Source organism: Thunnus thynnus, chromosome 11 (assembly GCF_963924715.1).
Source record: "Thunnus thynnus chromosome 11, fThuThy2.1, whole genome shotgun sequence".
Classification (NCBI taxonomy): Eukaryota; Metazoa; Chordata; class Actinopteri; order Scombriformes; family Scombridae; genus Thunnus; species Thunnus thynnus.
Window position 1 is genome coordinate 5,187,980 of NC_089527.1, and position 20,294 is coordinate 5,208,273.

A 20,294-nucleotide genomic window follows, 5' to 3' on the forward strand; every position below is an offset into this window, starting at 1 on the left:
AGGGATGGACGGACAACCCAAGAACATAATGCCTCCAGTCACGGCTACTGCTGGTGCAGAGACATAAAAAACAATCGTATTAGAGGAGCTGTCACGTTCTCATAGTGATGTCGTCAGGGTTATTTGGGCTTGTCAGTAAGTATTTCTTACTCAGACAACAGCAGTGATGATAACAGTTGGATTTCAACAAACCTTGATGTTCTGGAGGGGTAAAAAAAGACGCCCATTTTCAAAAACTGATAAACGCCATCCTTTAAAAAGATGAATTGACTGTCCTGAGTTATTCAGTCACAAAACTGTTCTTTGTCCATTGTCAAAACATTGCAAGCTCATGATTTACAGCAGAAAACGCTAAACGCCAGTGCTATTCTTGAACAGAACCCGATTAATACATTTAGTGAATTCAGCACACAGTATTCAGGTCAGATGACACAATATAGCGACTGTGTTCAGCCGGAGATGTTGCTGTCTGAAAGCAAAATTTCAGTCTAACTGCGGCATCTTTAAAGATGAATAACTTGGATGAAACTGAAGAGTCTGTGATGTTTTCTCTTTCAGTGAAGTAAAACAGTTGGCATTGACATTGGCACGTTCATGCTCAGGGGGGTTTTGTAGTCTGACTGGGATTTTCCAAGGTACGATCTTGTAAGTGTGTAATATCACCCATTAATGGACTATTTTCGTAGCAATTTCCAGCACTTTACCTACTTGTTTTATCTTAAAGAATGTTAAATATTGCACTTAGTAGGAACTCATATCTGTTACATGGCATTGTTTGACTCTGAAACATGAAACACCAAACACAAAATAAAACCTTTTCAATAAAGTTTGTAAGTTAGCTGTATATTGTTTACTTATTTGTACTTAATCAAAACAACCCAACCGCAGTTTGACTGATAATACGTGTAATATCCAATAAAAAAAACCCCATAATCTATGAAAATGACTAAAAATGGAGATATCTGATTTTGCAAATGAACTCTTCATACGCTATCTCAGTCTTAGTGACGGTGAAATTGAGCAGCGACATAATGAAGCAATTACAGTGTGGACTCATGCCAAACTCCAGGCTCCAGAGCAAATCCAGGGTAAAGTCTTATATGTTTATCTTGACTCGATCCAAAAAGGAAAAAAAAAAAAAAAAAAAAAAACCCTTCATAAATTGACTTTACAGTCTGTTTCCAGTGCTAAATTCCATTTTTATTTAAAATGTTTTATACCACTTAAAGAATCCCCAAAGGCAGTTTTCACTCAGCTTTTATGTACAAAACAAACAAATGGCTGCAGACTATCGTATAATTATTTCACCATTTAGTTTAGTTTTTCCTTCAATAGAAACAAACAAACAAAAAACATCTGGTTCCTTAGGTTGGAGATGGTCTTCTTTAGAGTTTGGGCACATTGTGGCTTTTGTTTTTGCAAGGCCTTGATTAGAAAGCATTTTCCTTTCTTCAAAGTCCCCAATCTAAGAGCACATTGAAGTTTTAAGAATTCCTGCCTGGCTCTTGATAATGATCCACATGTGGCCCAGTTGTGATCTTCATCAACCAACTCGTGTTCTTTGTGTGGGGAAAGGGTGCCACATGCTGCCACTGAATTATTCCTAATCTTCTCTTTAAATGCACCACATAAAGCGCTCGCAACCAACACCATGTGAAGTCACACTGTATGCTGTGGTTTGGTAGAGGGGGGGCGGTGAATAATGACTCAAGGAAAAGACTATAAAGATAGCTGTGATTTTTGCAGTTTCAGCTACCTCAGCTGTGGAATTTTTTCCATCCTTCTCCCCAAATCTACCAATACTTCAATGATGCTGTTCACCCAACTCAATGTCTCAAGCAACCAATGGGGTTTTTTTTCTATCTTCAGGCGAAAACACACCAAATGCATACATCATATTTGTTGTACATACTATTGTTGTCGATGTAGGCCAAATGTGAGATCCACTGTGTCAGCACACATTGTCCTAGTTCCCTGAGACTACTACTATATTCCCCATGAAGTGGTGATAGCTCATCTTCTTGTGCGGTGTTGTAAGTGTCACAGTGAAACATAACATATAGACCTCGATGAGCCACAAGACATTGCGGATTGCAATCTTTTCCAAAAAAAACAAAAGCAAAACTAGTTCTTGTACGCATGAATATTTCCTAACTGTAACCAAGTCATTTTTGTGCCTAAACATACCCAAATGACAAAGGTAGAAGATCAGTTATATGCCAGTTTTTGGAAGTCCCAAAAGTCCGACAGTAACATTTGGAATCCAATTACAAACCAGTATTTTATTTAGTCTGGAAGACTTGTTGGAAATAACTCAAGATAGATTTCTGAATCCAGGTCAGCACTCCCACTTCTTTATATATACTTTATACTATATTCATAATATCCAGCACTGTAGATTTATGTGAGAGTACCACAGAGAAAACAGTGGCCGAGAAACCAGTATCATCTAAAGAATAGTTGATGTTATCTTCTCCCAAACTGTTAAAATAAGCAGTGCTATTTGGTACGGATCCAACAAAAGTATAACATGTCCATACTGTCCACTACCTTCCCCAACAGTACCGCCAATGAAGGGTTTGTGCTGCTGCTGTTGTTGTTGAAACTGTGTAAAAACACAACCATTCCTATAATTAAAAGGATTACAGATGTAAAGAGTTATAGACGAGGGACCGTATGAATTCTTGCAGCTGTGTCTATCACGCCAGTGCAGGTTTAGAACGATGGGAAGATAAAGCAGGCGTACAGCCATGAGCGAGTGTTTCTCCTGCACAAAGACTCTATTTAAAGCAAACCACTCTACCATTGGGCCTATAGATGGGATAGACCAGCCCAAGACATCTGATCTCCCCCTGTCAGACCGCCACTTGTCAGCTCCTATTAGGGCCAGCGGTTGCCTCTGCTTACATGTGGTACCCATCAACCCAGACCACGAGGTAGCGATCCTGTTTGGCTGCCGCAGCGTCTTTTTTCCCCCCGCGGGACACTTGGTTCACTCAGTCTTGGGATCACCTCAGGTTATATGTGGTGGGTTATGACAGCCTAATGGTGCTAGTAACTGTGTGGCGGTAGCATGAGGGAAGGGAGGAGGAAGGTGAAAGAGAAAGCTACCTACAGATGCTTGTCTTTCATAAAGATCACACCTGTAGGGATGTCTCAATCGAGCATGAATGAGGCACAGAACGAAGGAGGGAAAGTGTTGCATTCACAGCTTTTACAGAAACAGAATTAAATGCTTTGAATCTTTTGATTTTAACTAAACTCATGTCCAAGAATCTCTTAAAAATGTCATCAAAACTGGACTACACAACAGAACAGAAGCAACACAGCAATTAATTCACCTCTCAGTTAAATATCTTCCATTAGGGGGTCTGATGTGTTACCTTCAGCAATAGTTTTATGAAGGAAAATATTTTTTCAATACATCCTGTGCTGATCATGAGTCTACAGATCCCCTCCTGTTCTTTCTCCCAGCATAGACTGCCAGTGTGTAAAAAGGATTGAGTTACCAGTGTGTAACGAAGGCAACAGTGACGCTGAAACACAAACATAATCTTTGGCAAACTGTTTGCCATAAAAAAAAAAAAAAAAAAACATACAGCAAGAGACAGTCAGTGAACATCCATAACTAGGCTGTTGTGGTTGTCTGTCCTGGTATGAGACATTTGAGTTCCCCTAAAATGAAGACCTTGTATTATTATTGTTACTCCATCTGCCCCCATAGCCAAGTTCTGGGGCAATTACACAAGACTCTACAGCTATGACAAGCTGCCGAAGCGACACACTAACCAAACAGTCAGGATAACACACACAGACACAGACATGAGCACAAGGCCCACTTCGGAAAATCACCAGCAGCCCGGTGTAGAGTTAACGCACACCTGCGAAAACAGCTTGATCGCAGCTTGAACCGTCCAAGCTTCCCTCGCATGAGTTTGTTAGTTTATTCTAATGCAATCAGACACCTTGCATGATACTAAATAAAGCTTTTACAAAAACTGTCTTCTCACCTTTTTGGCATGCACACAAGGACAAAAAGTGGAACGGCCCCTCTCTCTCTTGGGATGGTCCCATTTGTATCTATGCTTCAGTGGATTAGCCGGAAAAGCGTGAAGCATGAAGTAATGATCATGGAGCTTGAGGTGGCATCTGCAAATTACTTATTTTGTACAACTAACAGCCCATAACCCAAACAGATTTAATTTACGATCACCAAGAAAAGCAGCAAATCCTCACAGGTAAGAAGCTGTTTGGCATTTTTGCTTGATGTTTAATGAGTTAAACAGTATTTCAATTATCAAAATAGTTGATTGTTTCAGCTCTAATTAGTTTGAGGCCCTTTAAACCAACGTGGAAGATGAGCGATTGACAGAAATGAACTTCCATGAAGGTTTGTGCACTTGTCACTTCGTGTTAAACTGCATTTAAAAGACGTTAACAATCCCTCTTTACGCTGAATACACAACTTAATGACTTGTTGATGGATGGTTTCGCAGTATCCATATATTTCACCTTATATACAGTACTTCTTGGAACATTTATAACTTGAGTCAATATTTGCTTAAGTCTGTCATTATGGCCTGTCTGGATGTTAATTACCCAAGTTGTCTTGAAATGGATTTTGCATTCAATGTTCCAAAACGTTGGGATGATTTTATGAAGTGATTGCCAGTCTGTAGAGAGTAAAGGTCCCAATGGTTTTGGCAGCCTGTGCCAATCTCGACCCCTTACACCCACCAACCCCCCAACCCGTCATCCACCAGACGCCTACAAGTCTCCACTAGAGCTTGTTTGGCCTCATGGAAGGAAATATTACCTGAAGCGGAGCACTAATTGGCAAGTGCCCAGACACCCCACAAGTGCTAATGAACAGGCAAAATGGCCACAGCAAAAGAAAGAAGTGAGAAATCCAGATCAAGAGCAGAGGAGAGTAGAGAGGGGGTCCAAAACTTACTGAGGCTCTTTGTGAGCCCTCGCCCTCTGTCCGGGGCTTAGGGCTACTTCCTCATCTATAATTAAGGGGTTATCCCCCTGCACAATGGAGACATTAAACTGTAAAACCTTGCAAGGCAAATTACTGCTTTTCCTGGGAGTTAGAGGAAGCGTCTTGATATGTAAACAATACCCCCTCTTCTGCTGAGTACCCTCCTCCCCCCCTTTTCTCTCTCTCTTCCCCTCCGTCTCCCCCCTCTACCTCCCTCGCCTCCCTCTTTGTTCCGTGGGAATTTCAGACGGGCCAGATTCTCTCTAAGACTACAACTCTGCTGAATAAAGAGGATTTACAGTACCTTTATCACTTAAGCATCTCAAACCTGTTTTGCCAAAGCTAACACTTGGAGAATGTGCACTGCACTCATGCAAACAGCGTACACAGATACACACACACACACATTCTTGCTAGGCTCGCCGTGGTAGTCGGTGTTACCGGTGTTCGGGCGTACACTGATTACACATCGATTACATGACTTGCCCGCCGCCCCCCACCGTCATTTTGCTTTTTTTTTTATAGAAATGAAACCCATTTAGTTGGTTTTTGCATATCAGCACCTGCGTCCATCAAATAAAAAAATACTAAGTGTGTTATCAATACTTAGTTGGACGACGGACACAACAGCTGAGTCAGATTTCACTTCTCACATAATGAGAATAAGGAGAGTTGACCGACAAGACGATGGCGGAGGATTTGATGTCAAAGCGAAAGGCAAAATTCAAAGGAATCAAAGGACCAGTGTGTCATATTTAGTGGCATCTATTGGAACGGACTTGGCAGAAATGTAATATAATGTTCATATGTATGTTTTCATCAGTGTATAATTAATAAAAGTGATAGAAATAAAGTGATTTGATCGTGGCTTATTGTATTCTACTTGTTGATAATGGCAAAGTCATTCCTGTGCTGCTGCACTGAGACATCTGAGATAATAATATACAGCTTACAACCTGTATTGTGTGATCGGTTCTGCGTTTTTAGATTCATCGACTGGAGAAACTGTTCTCTAAAAGTTTTCGGTAAAGAAAAGGCCAGCGTAAGCCACAGATATACTCCCAAGTGGACGTGTACATGGACAGCCGCAGACACCACGGATGCGCAGTAGTTCTGTTTAAACTACTTCCTGGAGTCTGTTTGGAGGATGCGTTCCACACATGTGCAGTAGATCGACAGGATGACAGCGTTGTGAGTCACAACAAATCTGAGTTATGCGGATGTCTGCACAAAACCTACGCGTACACCCTCTGATGACAAAATTTATGTCGACCTTCGAGGACTCGCGGATGCAGAAAGTATAATTTCAGCTTTAGTGTGGATGGATGGTCGAACCAGAGAGAAAAAGTCCTCTTAGACTGTTTTACTGTGCACATTGTGAATGTCTACGAATGTCAGTCAGCCTACAAATAATAATAATAATAATAATGTGTTTTTCATTATTGATTAATCTGTGTATTATTAGTCTTAAGTTAAAATTCATTAAATACAAAAAGATTACCATCAAAATTTCCTAGAGCCCAGAGTAATGTCTTTGTACTTCCTGTTTTGTCAAACCAAAGGTCAAAAACCAAAAGTATTAAATTAAAGAGGGAAAATATACAAGTTTTCACATTTGGAGAAGCTGTAGACAGAGAATGTTTGCTTTGCTTCGATTTCTGTTCCTCGACTAATTGATTAATCTCCTAATTATATAAAATACATATAATAATCAAAGCTATCATTTTATTCAGATATTACTTTGCTAAGACAATTCAGTCTCAATACAGTCCCTTTCATCAACTCCTTAAGATCACTGGATAAACGCAAAATGCATGATGATGGTGGTCAAGCTGACAAACAGTCTGTTCACAGTGTGTGCGCACGTCAGATGCATGTCTGCCATGAACATGTCTGTATTCGCTGCTGTCAGGGGATGACCCTGCTGCTCTTTGAAGCCCGAGCCAGGAATTCTCAGGCTTAGCTCACTCCGTTGGGGAAATCACCTGGCAAACAAAACATAGCAGGCTTACACGCTATACTAACGCACACAGGCTTTCATTCACCGAGCTCTTTTTTCATTTGTAGACTGTTTATTAGACAGCCGCCTCCCTCCCCCCCCCCCCCCCCATTTACGTAACGAAGCTCAAAAAGCAAAGCGGTGAACCTTGTCACAGTAATCGCAAAATGAGGAGTGTAATTATGTATCTTAAAAACAAACCTTTAATACAGAAGTTATGGGAAAAAAACAGGCTTGGAAGGTATCCTCATTGTAGGTATGTAAGAAGTAATGAATAGGCTTGAAGGTCAAACTAGTCCAAAACTTCACATGTTGGCTTGTTTTGCATTATTAAGAGGATCCCCATTCCACTTTTTATTGCCTTTATTTACATTAATGGAAAACTCTCTCTCCTGGTTTTATTTAGAAACATAAGTTTCTTTTAATAAAAATACATCTTTTCCCCTCAGATTAGTTTAATTGCTCTTATCTTCACCTTCTCACTGAGTTTTGGCCGGAGTTCTGTTATGTTAGGATTTCATGAGTCAACTGAAGTTGACCTTTTAATCTTCACATGCCCCTACTGGCTTATAATAATAATCAAACAAACAAAGTCCCAGCAAGAATACATGCATTTTTATGTTATTTTTATATTTATTCTGCTACAAGTCTACCATGTCCTTCATGGATTTGAATTTTACTCAGGCAACGCGAGCTAAAAATGGAACTACAGAGCACTTTAAGGTTAAAGTATCGGCCAAGGGGCACTTGTAATGTTTGGGTTGGTTGTAATGAAGAAAATTTAAGATTCAAATCTCAGACATCCTGTTTCTTGAAACCAAAGAGATTCTTTCATACCATTAACAAAAAAAAAATCTACCCTGCTAACCTCAGCCAGGGATACCACTCAATCATCTGTTGCTACCCAGCTGTTACAGAACGATGGTCGTTATTTCTGCTTCTTCCAGCATATTTTTCTGCAGCTATGATGAATGACATTACAAATCAGTTTTCCATATGGCAACATTTTGTTTGCTTTCTTTTTCTAGGGACCATGACAACCGTATACACGGGGCCTTATGACAGGCTTTGCTGTGATTACAGAGCACTGTAACTAATAGTAGCGCAGTCCTGAACCACTTTCTCACAAAGAATATGACACTGTAGCAAATGGATGCTTATGGCTGGCAGAAAATCTCCTCCAAATTATTGCTTTTTCATCCTGGAGTAAGGAATCATTGAGAGGAAGTGTGTGCGGGAATACCAGCATCCAATTGGACTTACTAGGGTCTTCTTAAGGTCTACTTACAAGGTTTTCCTGAGCTTTTAACCACATCACATGGTCCTCATCGGGTGTCATAAGTGTGATACATGTATTTTCTTCTTTTTTTTTTTAGTTTAATTTGTGCGTTGTGAAAGGAGTTGGAGTTTGGACTTGTTTACCAGCACCTCTAAAGCTAACTAATCTGACATGTATCCCATAAAGACGAGAACAGTTTATTTTCTGGTAATCTCACAGTGACGATACGGACTCTGGTAAGTCTCTGCACTCCTATAATTTACTTACAACTTCCCCTAAAACCACAAATTGTTGTTTTTACATTTTTTACATTTCTGTAGGTGTGTTTTGAACTTTGGGCAGGCAGGTTGTCTCCAGTCTTTATGCTAAACTAGCTCCGTACTTAGATTGATACTGACCATCACATATAACTCTTGGAAACAAAGTGAACTACTATTTTAACCCCTCTCAGCACAGTCTAGGTGTTCATATGTGACAAACACTTTAGTCAAGTCAAGTAATTTCTTATTCATGTAGCCTGATATCATCAATCACAAATTCGCCTCAGGGGGCTTTACAACATTCTCCATCCTTGATTCGACGCTTGATTCGAATGAGACACTGAGGTGTTGTGATGAAACAGGATCCAGCCCCATTTGCAGAAGAAGTCCATGAGATGCAGCTGAAATTTCAGTGTTGACCATTGAGTTAGAGATTACAATAGAACAGACTTTAAGAAAATGACTGACACCTGTCAGCCAGTAAGATTCGTTCCTAAATATTAACAAAAAAAATTTAGAAGAGACTCTCAAGATGCAAAAATCAGTTTATAAATAAAGAAAAAAAAATGATTGTTTTTCATCTTAATTGCCTCTTTTACTATTCTTTCCTAATGAGAATTAAATATAAACTGCAAGAAGCAAAAATTATATGAATATATAACATTTCTTTTGAGAAGCCTTCCAGTTTTTCCTCTCTAATCCTGTTTTCAGGACATGTTCCAAGAGCCAGTGAATTGTATGCTGGTGACATCTCTTGTTTGTTATACCTGTGTCCGCTGTGTTTACTCAGCAACCTCATCTGCTTATTTTGCTGGTCGCACAGTTTACTGCGACTCGTCTACGTCCTGTCCTTGGAGGGAGGCCAGCGGGGGATGACCGGTTTCATGGCCGCACGCTCCGTCTGGAATAAGATTCACCCTCCAGGGGGATGTGACCACAATAAAATACTGTAAAAGCTTATTTTTTTTTCATAAATGTTTATGGAATTCCTTCGCCTCTGAGAACCTTGCCGCTGACTGGGCAGAACGCTTTGGTATTGTTTCTGTCCAACACCGTTTTATTTAAGTTAGAAGCCAGTTCATTTCACTTAGTTCACCCACAGTCTGGTAGGTAATGTGTATGTATTGTATGTACAAGTCTGCCCCAAAGCTCTCAGTGATTAGGCTACTTGCTAAATGCTAACAGACAGTGCGGCTGTGTAGCAGGAGCAGTGAAACCTAAGATCTGTAATTAAAAGAAGCAGTGTTTCCCTCAGGAAGAATTTCACTGATAGCAAAAATCAATTTCCTCCTCTTGCTCTCTGGAGTAGTTACAACATAATCACACCAGGCTTTAATTGTAAAGACACCTATTGTCCGCTGGTTTGCTCAGGCTGCGACACAACAGAGCTCTCCCACGAAGAGATATATGTTAATGCAAACTTTTCAAGGTGCATATTATTGTTTTATCTGTTCTTGACCGATGCCTGAGTAACTGCAGACATGCACTTCTCATCATGGGTGAGTGGGCTTCCTTGCTCCGTGCAGCGCTGTGATTGATTCTTTTTCCTCCAGCAGCGTTTTCTACGAGGGTGGACCACAGCTGTGTCTGCAGGCGAGTGTGGTGGGGGGGAGTCGAGTGGTGAGGGGATATGAACCGGAAGAGCCTGACCACAAACTGTCCGCCTCTAGACCAACTCAGCCATAGGAACCAGGCCTGTTTACATAAGCGCGTCCTGCCCGTGTTTACAGCTAGCACACATTTTTGTTTTACCACGTCTAAACTCCACGGACGTTTATTTTGCTTCACTTGAACTGTGAGAGTTAGGGCTATGTTAGCAGATGAAAGTAGCCGAGACTGGCAGACTGTTGGCTCGAGTCTAATGGATACTGAGGGTTACGTTGGGTCAAGGAGATTGAGAGTTCACGGCATAGAAATGTGCAGGGATGGACTTTTTCAACAGGTTCTTTAATAACATGTGGCGTCTTCCCATCAAATAAAGTGGTTGCCTGAGGCGACACCTTAGAGGAGAGAGGAGAGAGCGCTTGGCACCTTAGTCGGCTGATTCTCATCGGCCCGACAAACAAAACAGGCAGGAAGTGTCTTAGAGGCAGGGGCATGGATTACACTGTGCATGCTGGGAAAGGGCTTTCTGTTTAAGAGAGGATGACTCACAAAAAGAAAAAGGGAAGTACAAGCCAGGGAGAAGGGAGAGACTCAAGGGATAGGGAGAGAAAGCTGGCTGATGGGGTGTTGTTAATCCCCTAAAGCATCCATATATTGCCCCCACCTCCTCTCTCACTGCTTGTAAATGGCAAGGAATGTAACATGTTGTCTTTGGGCCCTGTGTGTGTACACGCCTCTGGTACAGAGAGATTTATATTCGCAGACATTGCCCAGAGCATACCACATAGCTTTTTTAACTCTGGAGGACTTTGAAGCAGAGGCAGAGTGTTCCAAAGAAACAACCGATATCAGAAACATCCTCTCATTTGAGCCTGATTTATGTTTTATAACCACATTAGAGACATGCCAAAGGCTGTCAGTCTGCTGTTCTGTCAATAAACTATAGGCATTTGTCTCAGAAAACACAATTTGGTGACTAGGCTGCTAAATATTTGCCTTCTAAGCCAGTGGTTTTCAAACTTTCTCACATCAAGGACACAAATTAGACCATGGACCTCCATTTTTTTGTCCCAGTGTCCTGCATCTGTTAGGATTTTTAGCTTTCATATGTTTTATTACAGAAAGTGTGAGAAACCCATGACCAATATAGTCACACATTCTGTTATTATGTTATTTATGGATGGAATTGTAGTGAAAATAAATGATTCCCTCTTTTCCTCCTGGAACGCCTGAAGGACCTCTGGAGGTCCCCAGACCCCACTTTGGAACCACTGTTTTAAGCATTCACTAAAATAAACATTTGTCTTGTAATAATATTAAAAAAAACAACTAGAAAGATAAGTCTCTATAGTGCTTTCAACTTCTTAAGAATTCCTCTGAACTCTGTGGTTGGAGTTTCTTTGCTCACTCATTTCAAGCAACCATAAAAAAAGATTCCAGGGAACTTATGTATAATTCAGTTTTGAATAAAATGTTTTAAAAAGTAATGATAATACATGTATATACACTATATAAAGCTGAAAATCCCCCTTGTGACCAATTGCTTCCAATCACTGGAGGAGACCCATACTGCCTCCTTACTGTAGTTCCCGTCTCTTAGTATGTAGGCCAGCGCTGCTGTGATGAGAACGTCCTGTAATGGGCGATGATAAAGGCAGCAACATCAGCAACCACTCAAGGCTCAAGAACCAGTGTTTTTGGCTTTTCCGCAGCATTCAGCAGGGCTGAAGACCAATGAAAAAAAAAAACAAAAAAAAAAAAAAACAAGATTTGCCCCTTCTGCTTTCACTTAGCATATCTAATCTTTAAATCCTGTCTTGGCCAGCCAGTCCCCCAAGTGAAACTCTAGATAAGACGGAGAGAAAGACAGATGGAGAGAGACAGAGAAAGAGATGCAAGGATGGAAGCTGGAGAGGGAGAAGAGGGATGATTTGGAAAGCAACCAAGTTAACTGTTTATAAAAGCCAAATGAATTAAAGTAAGCACTGATCTCTGTACCCCAAATAGCAAGTCAGCCATTCAAGTATTTTAGCTGTTTTTTGCAGGCTGGTAACATGTAAAATGAATGTTGCATTAGATGTAGCCAGTCCCAACTTAGGTACTGGAAATATCAGGCACAAAACCTAGATGTAAACTGACTCTGCAGATGCTGAAGCTATATGTTGAGAGTCATTCCGGGATAGAAACAATATCAGTCTCTCTTATAAGACATTCTTGGAGGACGGCAGCGAGTTCCTGATAGTGTGCGGCTATAGACCCTGACAGGAAAATAAACAACACGGGGACTTGGTCAATAGGCCTTCCTGTAAGCTTGTTGCTTGCAGGTCTTCTCGAGTATCAGGAAAGGCATTATTGATACACTGTTATAAAATGTTACAGTAGATGACACCTGATAGAGCCTTTTTTCTCTCTCAACTCCTGGGATACGAATATGTGTTTTGGTCTGTTTGGTGGCTTTAGGAGCCAGGGGAGGTGTTTCTTCTATGTACAGCGGTGTAACTCGATCTACAGCGTTTCCTTAGATAAGACAGATACATAAAGTTGCACACGGAGTAGCAGGGGCCTCTTCAAGAAGTGCATTTTACTTTTTTCACTGTGCAGAATACTTTCAAATTCTCTGATTCTTTTAACTAAGGTGGAGGGCCAAGGAGTTAAACCCAAAAGGAGGTTTGGGGGTCTGGCATGAATGTGGTCATCCCTGCATAACCCTGGCCACTGAACCCCCCCCCCCCCCCCACCCCCACCCCCTTTCCTCCACCTCTCTATCGGCCTGTGGAACCACAGCGGCGTAAGAGCCTCATTTAGGAGCATAGAAAGAAAGGCAGAAATCTCTTTCTCAGGAAGATTAGTGGCTGTCCCTTTGGAGTAGGACTGTGGACAGGGGAGGAGGGTTGGAAGGGTTGGAGAGGAGAGGGGGGGGGGGGGGTCTATTTTTCTCTGGGACATTTTTCTCTGCCAGGGGGGGCCGTGACCCGCTCCAGAGCACCCTCCAGAGAAAGGCCCTGTGGCCAGTGCGGAGACCCTGGTGGAGACCCTTTAGACTCAAGCTGCATCTGAGACTTACCCATGATTAACACACGGCGGCTCCTTATCTCAAAGCCACGCTCTACTCCCAGCAGGAGTAATTATACTAGACGTCTCTTCTTCATCCATCTACACTACAGTGACCACTCGGAGTCAGACTGGAAAGACCTGCGGATGATCCATGTTCATGCAGGGAAAAAAAACGGAGGAAGGGTGATTTAATGCTCTATCTGTACTGTTGTTTAAGTACAAGTGAGACGGCAAGTGTTGACAAAGGTGAGGATTTTTTCTTTTTTGTGGCGCCTCCTCTTTAGATACATCAAGGTTGTGAATAATTATCTGTGGCTGAAGAACATCAGTATCTGTCAGAGGCTCGTAAGCTACAGCCAGACTCTAAGAAAGATGAATATAACACATCGGTTAGGCAGAAATAATCTTACTGTGTTACTGAGCTTGTCTGCTCCACTGGCCTCGTACAGTCAACACCAAAAGTGAAGGATGATGGAAAAATTCTCTTTGGAAAACTTTCTCAGAATATAATAAGGGTCATAAAACAACAAGTTGGCAGATCTGTGTTTGAAACCGAGAGAGGAAGGCTGCGAAAAAACAGCACATCCACGCTAGCTTTTGGTGTGAAGTAGGGAGGGAAGGGGGGAGGTGGGGGGGGGGGGGCGCATCCTTCACAGGTATTCCTTTGAAACCGTGAGATGTTTTACAGTCATGGAAGCGGGCACCTAATCTGAACACATGTTACTCTGACATGGTAAAGCACAAGCCGACACACACTCGTAAATCCCGGGGCCTGGGAGTCAGGTTGCGCTGGTTGAGCCTGTGGAAGCACGCCTTGTAGCTGTGAGACAGATGCAGGCTGTCACACAAAATGTGGGTGCCCATTTAAAACCATTAACAAGGCCCTGAGAAAGCAGCCTGATTCCTATCATATGGACTGAACCCGACCTGCGCTTTTGTGCCAGCATCTCTAACCTCTTTCCTCTACCTCTCCTTGGACGCTGACACATACTCCGCATTAGAGGCCAGACACACTTCCATTATGTCTTAACACTCAGAGACACAGACAAGTTCAAAAGGGCAAGGCATGTCTCCATGAGACACAAGCAAAGTGAGCTCTCATGAAACAAGTTATGAGATTTGAGGCCAGCTGACATAACGGATTAAGTTGAACAAGATGTTCTCAGGATGTTTCTGCTTAGGTTACACTATTATATTGTGTGGTTTTATTTTTGAGCTTAAAAACTGTAATGTAGTCTGCATGGTGTGGTGTGGAGTTTGCAACAGACAGACATACAAGTAAGCTGAATAAATAAGGGTCCTTGAACAAAGAAAGTTTCCGACATCTTACAAAGAATGTTTCCAAGCTACTTGATTTATTCACATTTGCCCCCATTTTTTTTTTTTTTTGTTTGCACTCGCATGCTAAGTTAAGAACTGGTTCATATAACGAGAATATAATCAAATTGAAAACAAAAGCAGAGCATTAAAACTATCTAATGACGTACTAATGTCCCACTTTTACTGTTCCCTTATGTGAGAAAATGAGAAATGTGATGGCAGGCCACCAGGCCCTTCATTAAACAGTAAAACAAACTTGAATGAAATGTTCCTGCAGTGGCCCCTCAGATGATGCCAGCGTGTCTTCCTGAGGGGTTTCAGTGTCCACCAGCCCGCTCCACCAGCAGGACTTAGTAATTTATAACACTGGTACCTCAGAGGCCCGAACAAGGTCCTCCAACCTCGTTATGAGGAGTTTTCATCACACAGTCACTAATGAAAACATGAGCTCTCATCTTTTAATTATGACCCCCTTTATAGAGTGAATGTTCCGCACCCTGCACCCTCTATTTTACCTCACTTCCACAAATAACCCCTGATGGGTGAAGACTACTTTCTGTCAGTGGTCCAAGGTTATGAAAATTCAACCCCCACAAGCCTACATGACACACAATGGTCATAACTGTGTATATGACTAAATAATTCATGCCATGGTAAGTGCAATATTTTCTTTTGCTGGTTTGAAAAAACTTGTGGCCTCTTTGTGGAGGTGCCAGGGAGGGTGCACTCAAACGTCCTAGTTTCTCACCCCGCATCCCTAAACAATTAATGCTCATGGCTCCTCTCGTGGCAGGCCACCAAGCCCATCATTAAGCAGAAATTCTGCTAACGCCACAATGTCATTCGACATCTTGTTAGCATTTCAAAGGTGCCTCCCTCCTCCCAGCCTTTATCAGAGGCCTCTGATACACCATGTCGTCCACTGCTATGCCAGCCTTTTTTAGTAATTCATGAAATTTACACTCGGGAGGTGAGAACAAGGTCTTTCGACCTCATTATAGCATTTTCTCATCATCCATTCTCCGACATCTTTGAAACACGCAGCCTCTATCTCTGGGTCTAAATCTTTTCATGTGCCACCCATCTACTTATGTGAGTAGCCATAATGTTTCAGTTCACTGCACTGCGGAGTACATGAACCTACAGAAAAACATCCAAGATACAAGATGGCTATATTATACTACTGTTTGAAATGGACAGAACTGCAGTACCGCCAGATTTTCACTCCCTATTCACTATTGTTGTTCCCAAATGACATTATAAACTATTATACTTGAACCAGTAAGTGTAATGCCTCTGTTGACCATAAATATCTAGTTTAAAGAAGAAAATAGCTTTGGAAAATTGCTGTACCTCTGGTCAGAGTAGTGGGCGAAGGCTTTTTGGGGAGTTCTGAAAAGCTGCTTCCATCCAGACCAGAACCCTTACACTCCTTCTTCTCAGTGGCTGTTGGAGCTGAAGTCTCCATGGCACTCTTCAAATCTCTGACACAGCCTGGAGAAACAAGAAAAAAAAAGAAATGTGGTTTTGGTCAAAAACTGTATCTCATATTGTTCTTAACAATGTAGGAAACAGTCCTGTGGTGTAAAGGAAGTAATCCATTTCACATTTATAGCAAGAAAAGTGGTGATTAGTCACCATTAATAACGATTGCCAATATGGTTGAACAAAGAGCAACACATATAACGAGCCAAAGTGGTTACCAAAAAAAAAAAAAAACCCATTCAAAAACCCAAATGCAAATTACTGGAAAAAAGCAGCCTTGGAGCATGACCTCACTACAATTGTATGTTGTGCTGTTTACTCCATGTGTCTAGATAAAGACAGAGTTTTCAAATATAACAATTCGATATTGTTGTTTGTTTTACTGTTTCTCTGAGTCATGGAGCATGGCTGCAATAACAGCAGCAGCAGCAGAGCAGAGAGAGGGCTGAATGGTGTAGATGTTTTAAGACAGCAGCTAAAAGTTGGAAAAATTACATTTGTGTTGTTGGATTTCATGGAAATGGAATAAACCGAGTTCACACGCTAACACGCCAGTAAAACTTCACGGGAGCTGCAAGTCTTTTTATATGCAAACAAATTAATCATTTAACTTAATTACAGCAAGGTCTCACCTTCTAATTGCGAGCGCTGTGGTGCACATACTTATTTATTTTTACAATACGGATAGCAAAGCCCAGAAAACGTGTTTAGTTTTTCTTTTTTTGCAGAAACACAGATGAAAGAAACCCTCAGAGAGAGACCGCAGTGAGTCACAGAAGCAACAACCACAGATATGACTTAAGTGTCAGGAATTCTGCAGATTAACACTTCAATTTGAAATAAAAAGTGGTATTTCAAACAATACGATGACTGTTCTGAGGCTTTTCATTCACAAAACTACACATACACCTGATTTTCATCTTCCCAGCACCTCTTTCCTTCTCCTTCAAGCTAAATATGAGTGAAATTATCTCTTTTTTTTCAATGTTGTAGCTAAAACTGTTGAGTACTACAATGTTTATACTGTAATTTCTCCATAGGTGTGTATGTATTTATCCTGTCAGTGTAACTTATGTCAGGTCAGGCTCTAAACACACATAGGTTTCTCAGTTTGATGTAATGAGTTCACAGTGCCCCCTCTGTTCCAATTGTAAATGTGAGTGGCCCTTAGCACTGAGGTTTTATCCGCACACACTGTGTCAATACCTCCTCATGTCTGTGTGAATGGCTCTGTGACTTGGCAACGTGCCACTTGTTTGACTTGGTGGGACCTACAAGATCATCCTCTGCCGAGAACAAACAAGGCCCAGTCCCCGGCCCGGGAGGGGAAAAGTCATTCCACGCTCTCCGGTTAGCTCGCGGTCATCGTTTTCCCACCTGCTTTCAAACACTGGTGAGAAAAATGTGCTGCGTGCTTTGACAGAATGCTGAAAGGACGTTACGGCCAGACCAGACAACTGGATGTAATCAGAGGAGTGACTTCACTTTTCACAGGTGCAAGGAAAAGGAAATGTTTCCATGTAGGGTCTGCAGTTTTGAGAAAAAGTCAGTGTGCATCTGGATGCTTTGGGGCATCCGAATGAATCAATTCAGTTGTCTCCACACACCGGTTCAATCAACAGACTTCCCATAGGCATGTATGGGAAGTCTGTTGATTAAACCTTCATCGAACATACCAAAGAAATAATTTTGCAGCCGCAAATCTTATAAAACAAATGTGTTTATGACTTGTCTTGTGCCCAAAGGACACAAACAACACTGAAGCAGCGATCCGGAAATTAATTTTCACTCGAGTCAGGGAAACAAATGTGATTTTTGGCAGCAAGTAACAGCAGAAAAAAAATGATCTAAAGGATCAAGAGAACATAATAAATTCACTCTCTTTGTAATACTAGATGGTATGAGAATATGTTACAGCAAATACATAGTCATGAGTGCTGAGAATGATACTGTCATTGAAACTAAAACGTGATTGTTCAGTGATCTGGTTTTTTGCGGCGAGCTGAATGTGTGAAGTGCTGTTTTTGGTTTCATGTGGATATCCAACATGTCATCCTTTATTGTGAGGTGTGTGTACTAGCAGCCATGTCTGTGACCCTTCGGAGGTGCCAGTCGCCTGTAACCGAGCCAATGTAAGCCGATTAGAGGTGGGCGACTAACAGGTTTAGGCTGCATCTGTTTCTTTTTTTTTTCTGGTGCCAAACAGTCTTGGAGCTAGCCAGCGAGCCATCTTGTCTTGGAGAACTCCGCCACTCTGACATCACCTTAGTGATAGAATTTAATGTGCTCTTTCATGGGCCTTTATCTTATTCAGAGTTGGCTGGAAAACGGGCTCTTTTTTTGGTAGTGAACCCTCTTGGCCCAGATAAGATGTGCCCATGAACATACTGGCACTCACAGTAACAGTGTTTTGCCTTTCAAGCAGCCTGCCCCTTAAAAATAACTGAGAATCCTCCCGTTAACATCACTGTCTGATGAACATCTGGCACCGCATTAATAGCTGTTTCCGTGCTTTACAGCGTGCCAACTATTTGCTTTCCAGTTGCCTCTGAACCTTGAGCCAATATTTAATGAAGAGAGGTTTGAGGTACATGCACCTGTAAAGGTCATTAGCTTAAAAAATAAAAAGGAACTGTTACATCTTAAAAAAATGGTCTATGTAGAACTGCTAGATTTGAGTTAATTAATCAAAAAAGTGGCCCAAACTTCACCCTCAGCCCCCTCCTTCACCATCTACATCTTTCCTTCATTCTGTAGAGCTGTTATATTAGCCCCCATACCCTTGTGTCTCCCCGCAGGCCAGTCCCGTGTTGCCCCCGATGACAGGGAAGCCCAGCTCTGACAGGCTGGTACAGGTGTCAGGAACCAAGCGGACAGATGGCAGGGGCCAAAGGCGAACAAACAACAAGGGTGCACTTCTTTTCTCATCTTCTGGTTGGCTGGGCAGCCCCGTTGCGGCACGAAAAGGAAAAAGGATAAGCCCACGAAAAGGAAAAAGGATAAACCCCACACTCCCCACCCCACCTTCTCCTTACCCCACCCTCTGGTGCCATGTGACCACAGGCTGGGGACTTGAGAGTGCAGGGCAGGATTACCACCCCCACCACCCCTCCCCAACACACACAGACAGTCACCTAAATCCCAAGAAATCAAATAATGACTTCTCATTTTGCTAATTTACATTGCATTAAAAGAGCTTTCTCAAAGAAACGCTGGTTATATCATGAAAACTTCTACATCTGGTGTCCTCAAAATCTGTCACAGGAAGTATTATCAACAGAAAATTAAGGGGAAAGATGCCACAGTACTATCATCTGTGTTTGATGTGATTTCTGGGAAGTGCGGAGCAAAAACACCACCGCAATGACTGTCTAATGACTGCCTGGAATGATTTATTTAATTCATTTGAATGCAAAGCACGAGCGAGGCTAGACTGACCATATCAGAAACCTTAACCCTTAAGTTTAACATCAAGGGTTGGTTTGTTTTTATGTTCCTTCCTGACACACAGCCACAAAACTGGACGTCTTTATCTTCGGCGAATTATCATAAACATTCAAAATGTAGTTTTGTGAAGTATCTGCGAATGTGTGTTTGGTTTTTTTTTCCCCAAATACGTGCAAGAACAAGACAACTGGTGGTTTTAGCTGTTCTGGAAGTGAACACATGAATGCCAGGAAAGATGTCTTGTATTCAGTAAGTTCAACAAAATTCTTCAGTGTTAATTTCAAACACATGTCCGCCCACACCGGGAATGTCTTTTGGATGAAATTTTTATTTAAAAAAAAAAAAAAAAAAAAGTATATTTAGCTTAAAAAAAGGTGGCAGAAAAGGTCAGTTTTTGACAGAGTGCTACACTTCATGGTAGATATTGTATATGTTGATCTTTCTCCGCAGCCCTCGCTCTGATGGATCATCCAGACGTACCACTTAACCACACCAGGCCCAGGAAAAAGACTGAGGTAATGGGGAAAGTCACTGTTATGTTTTCTTCTGCCAACGTCAGTGTTGAATTTATTAGAGGGTCAGATAATTCCACTTGTTTCTGAAGCAGAATCACTTGTTTCTGGGAGGTTTTTTTTTTCTGAAACAATTGCAAACGAGTCAGAATAATCACCCGACTAATGAATTTACACCTCAGGTCAGTAATGGTCTCACTCTATTTGCAGGTTTTCCTCTCATATAAAGAAGACGACCTCTGCCTCTGTCTTTTCTCCTCTCTTGACTCCTCTTTCTGTTAATTTACCTTCTACCCCCTCTGTCTCAGACTGGCAGGACTTTTGTTGAGACCTGGTGTGTGTTTTTCTT

The 20,294-nt window shown here is 41.7% G+C and overlaps 1 protein-coding gene across 1 annotated transcript in view; it reads right to left on the reverse strand.

Moving 5' to 3' along the window:
* Positions 1-20,294, reverse strand: part of gli2a (GLI family zinc finger 2a) — an 88,787-nt gene that overhangs the window by 53,085 nt on the left and 15,408 nt on the right. The window contains exon 2 of the mRNA XM_067602924.1: positions 15,855-15,995. Within this exon, the coding sequence (XP_067459025.1) occupies positions 15,855-15,969 (115 nt within the window). The 5' untranslated portion in view covers positions 15,970-15,995. The remainder of the gene's footprint in view (positions 1-15,854; positions 15,996-20,294) is intronic.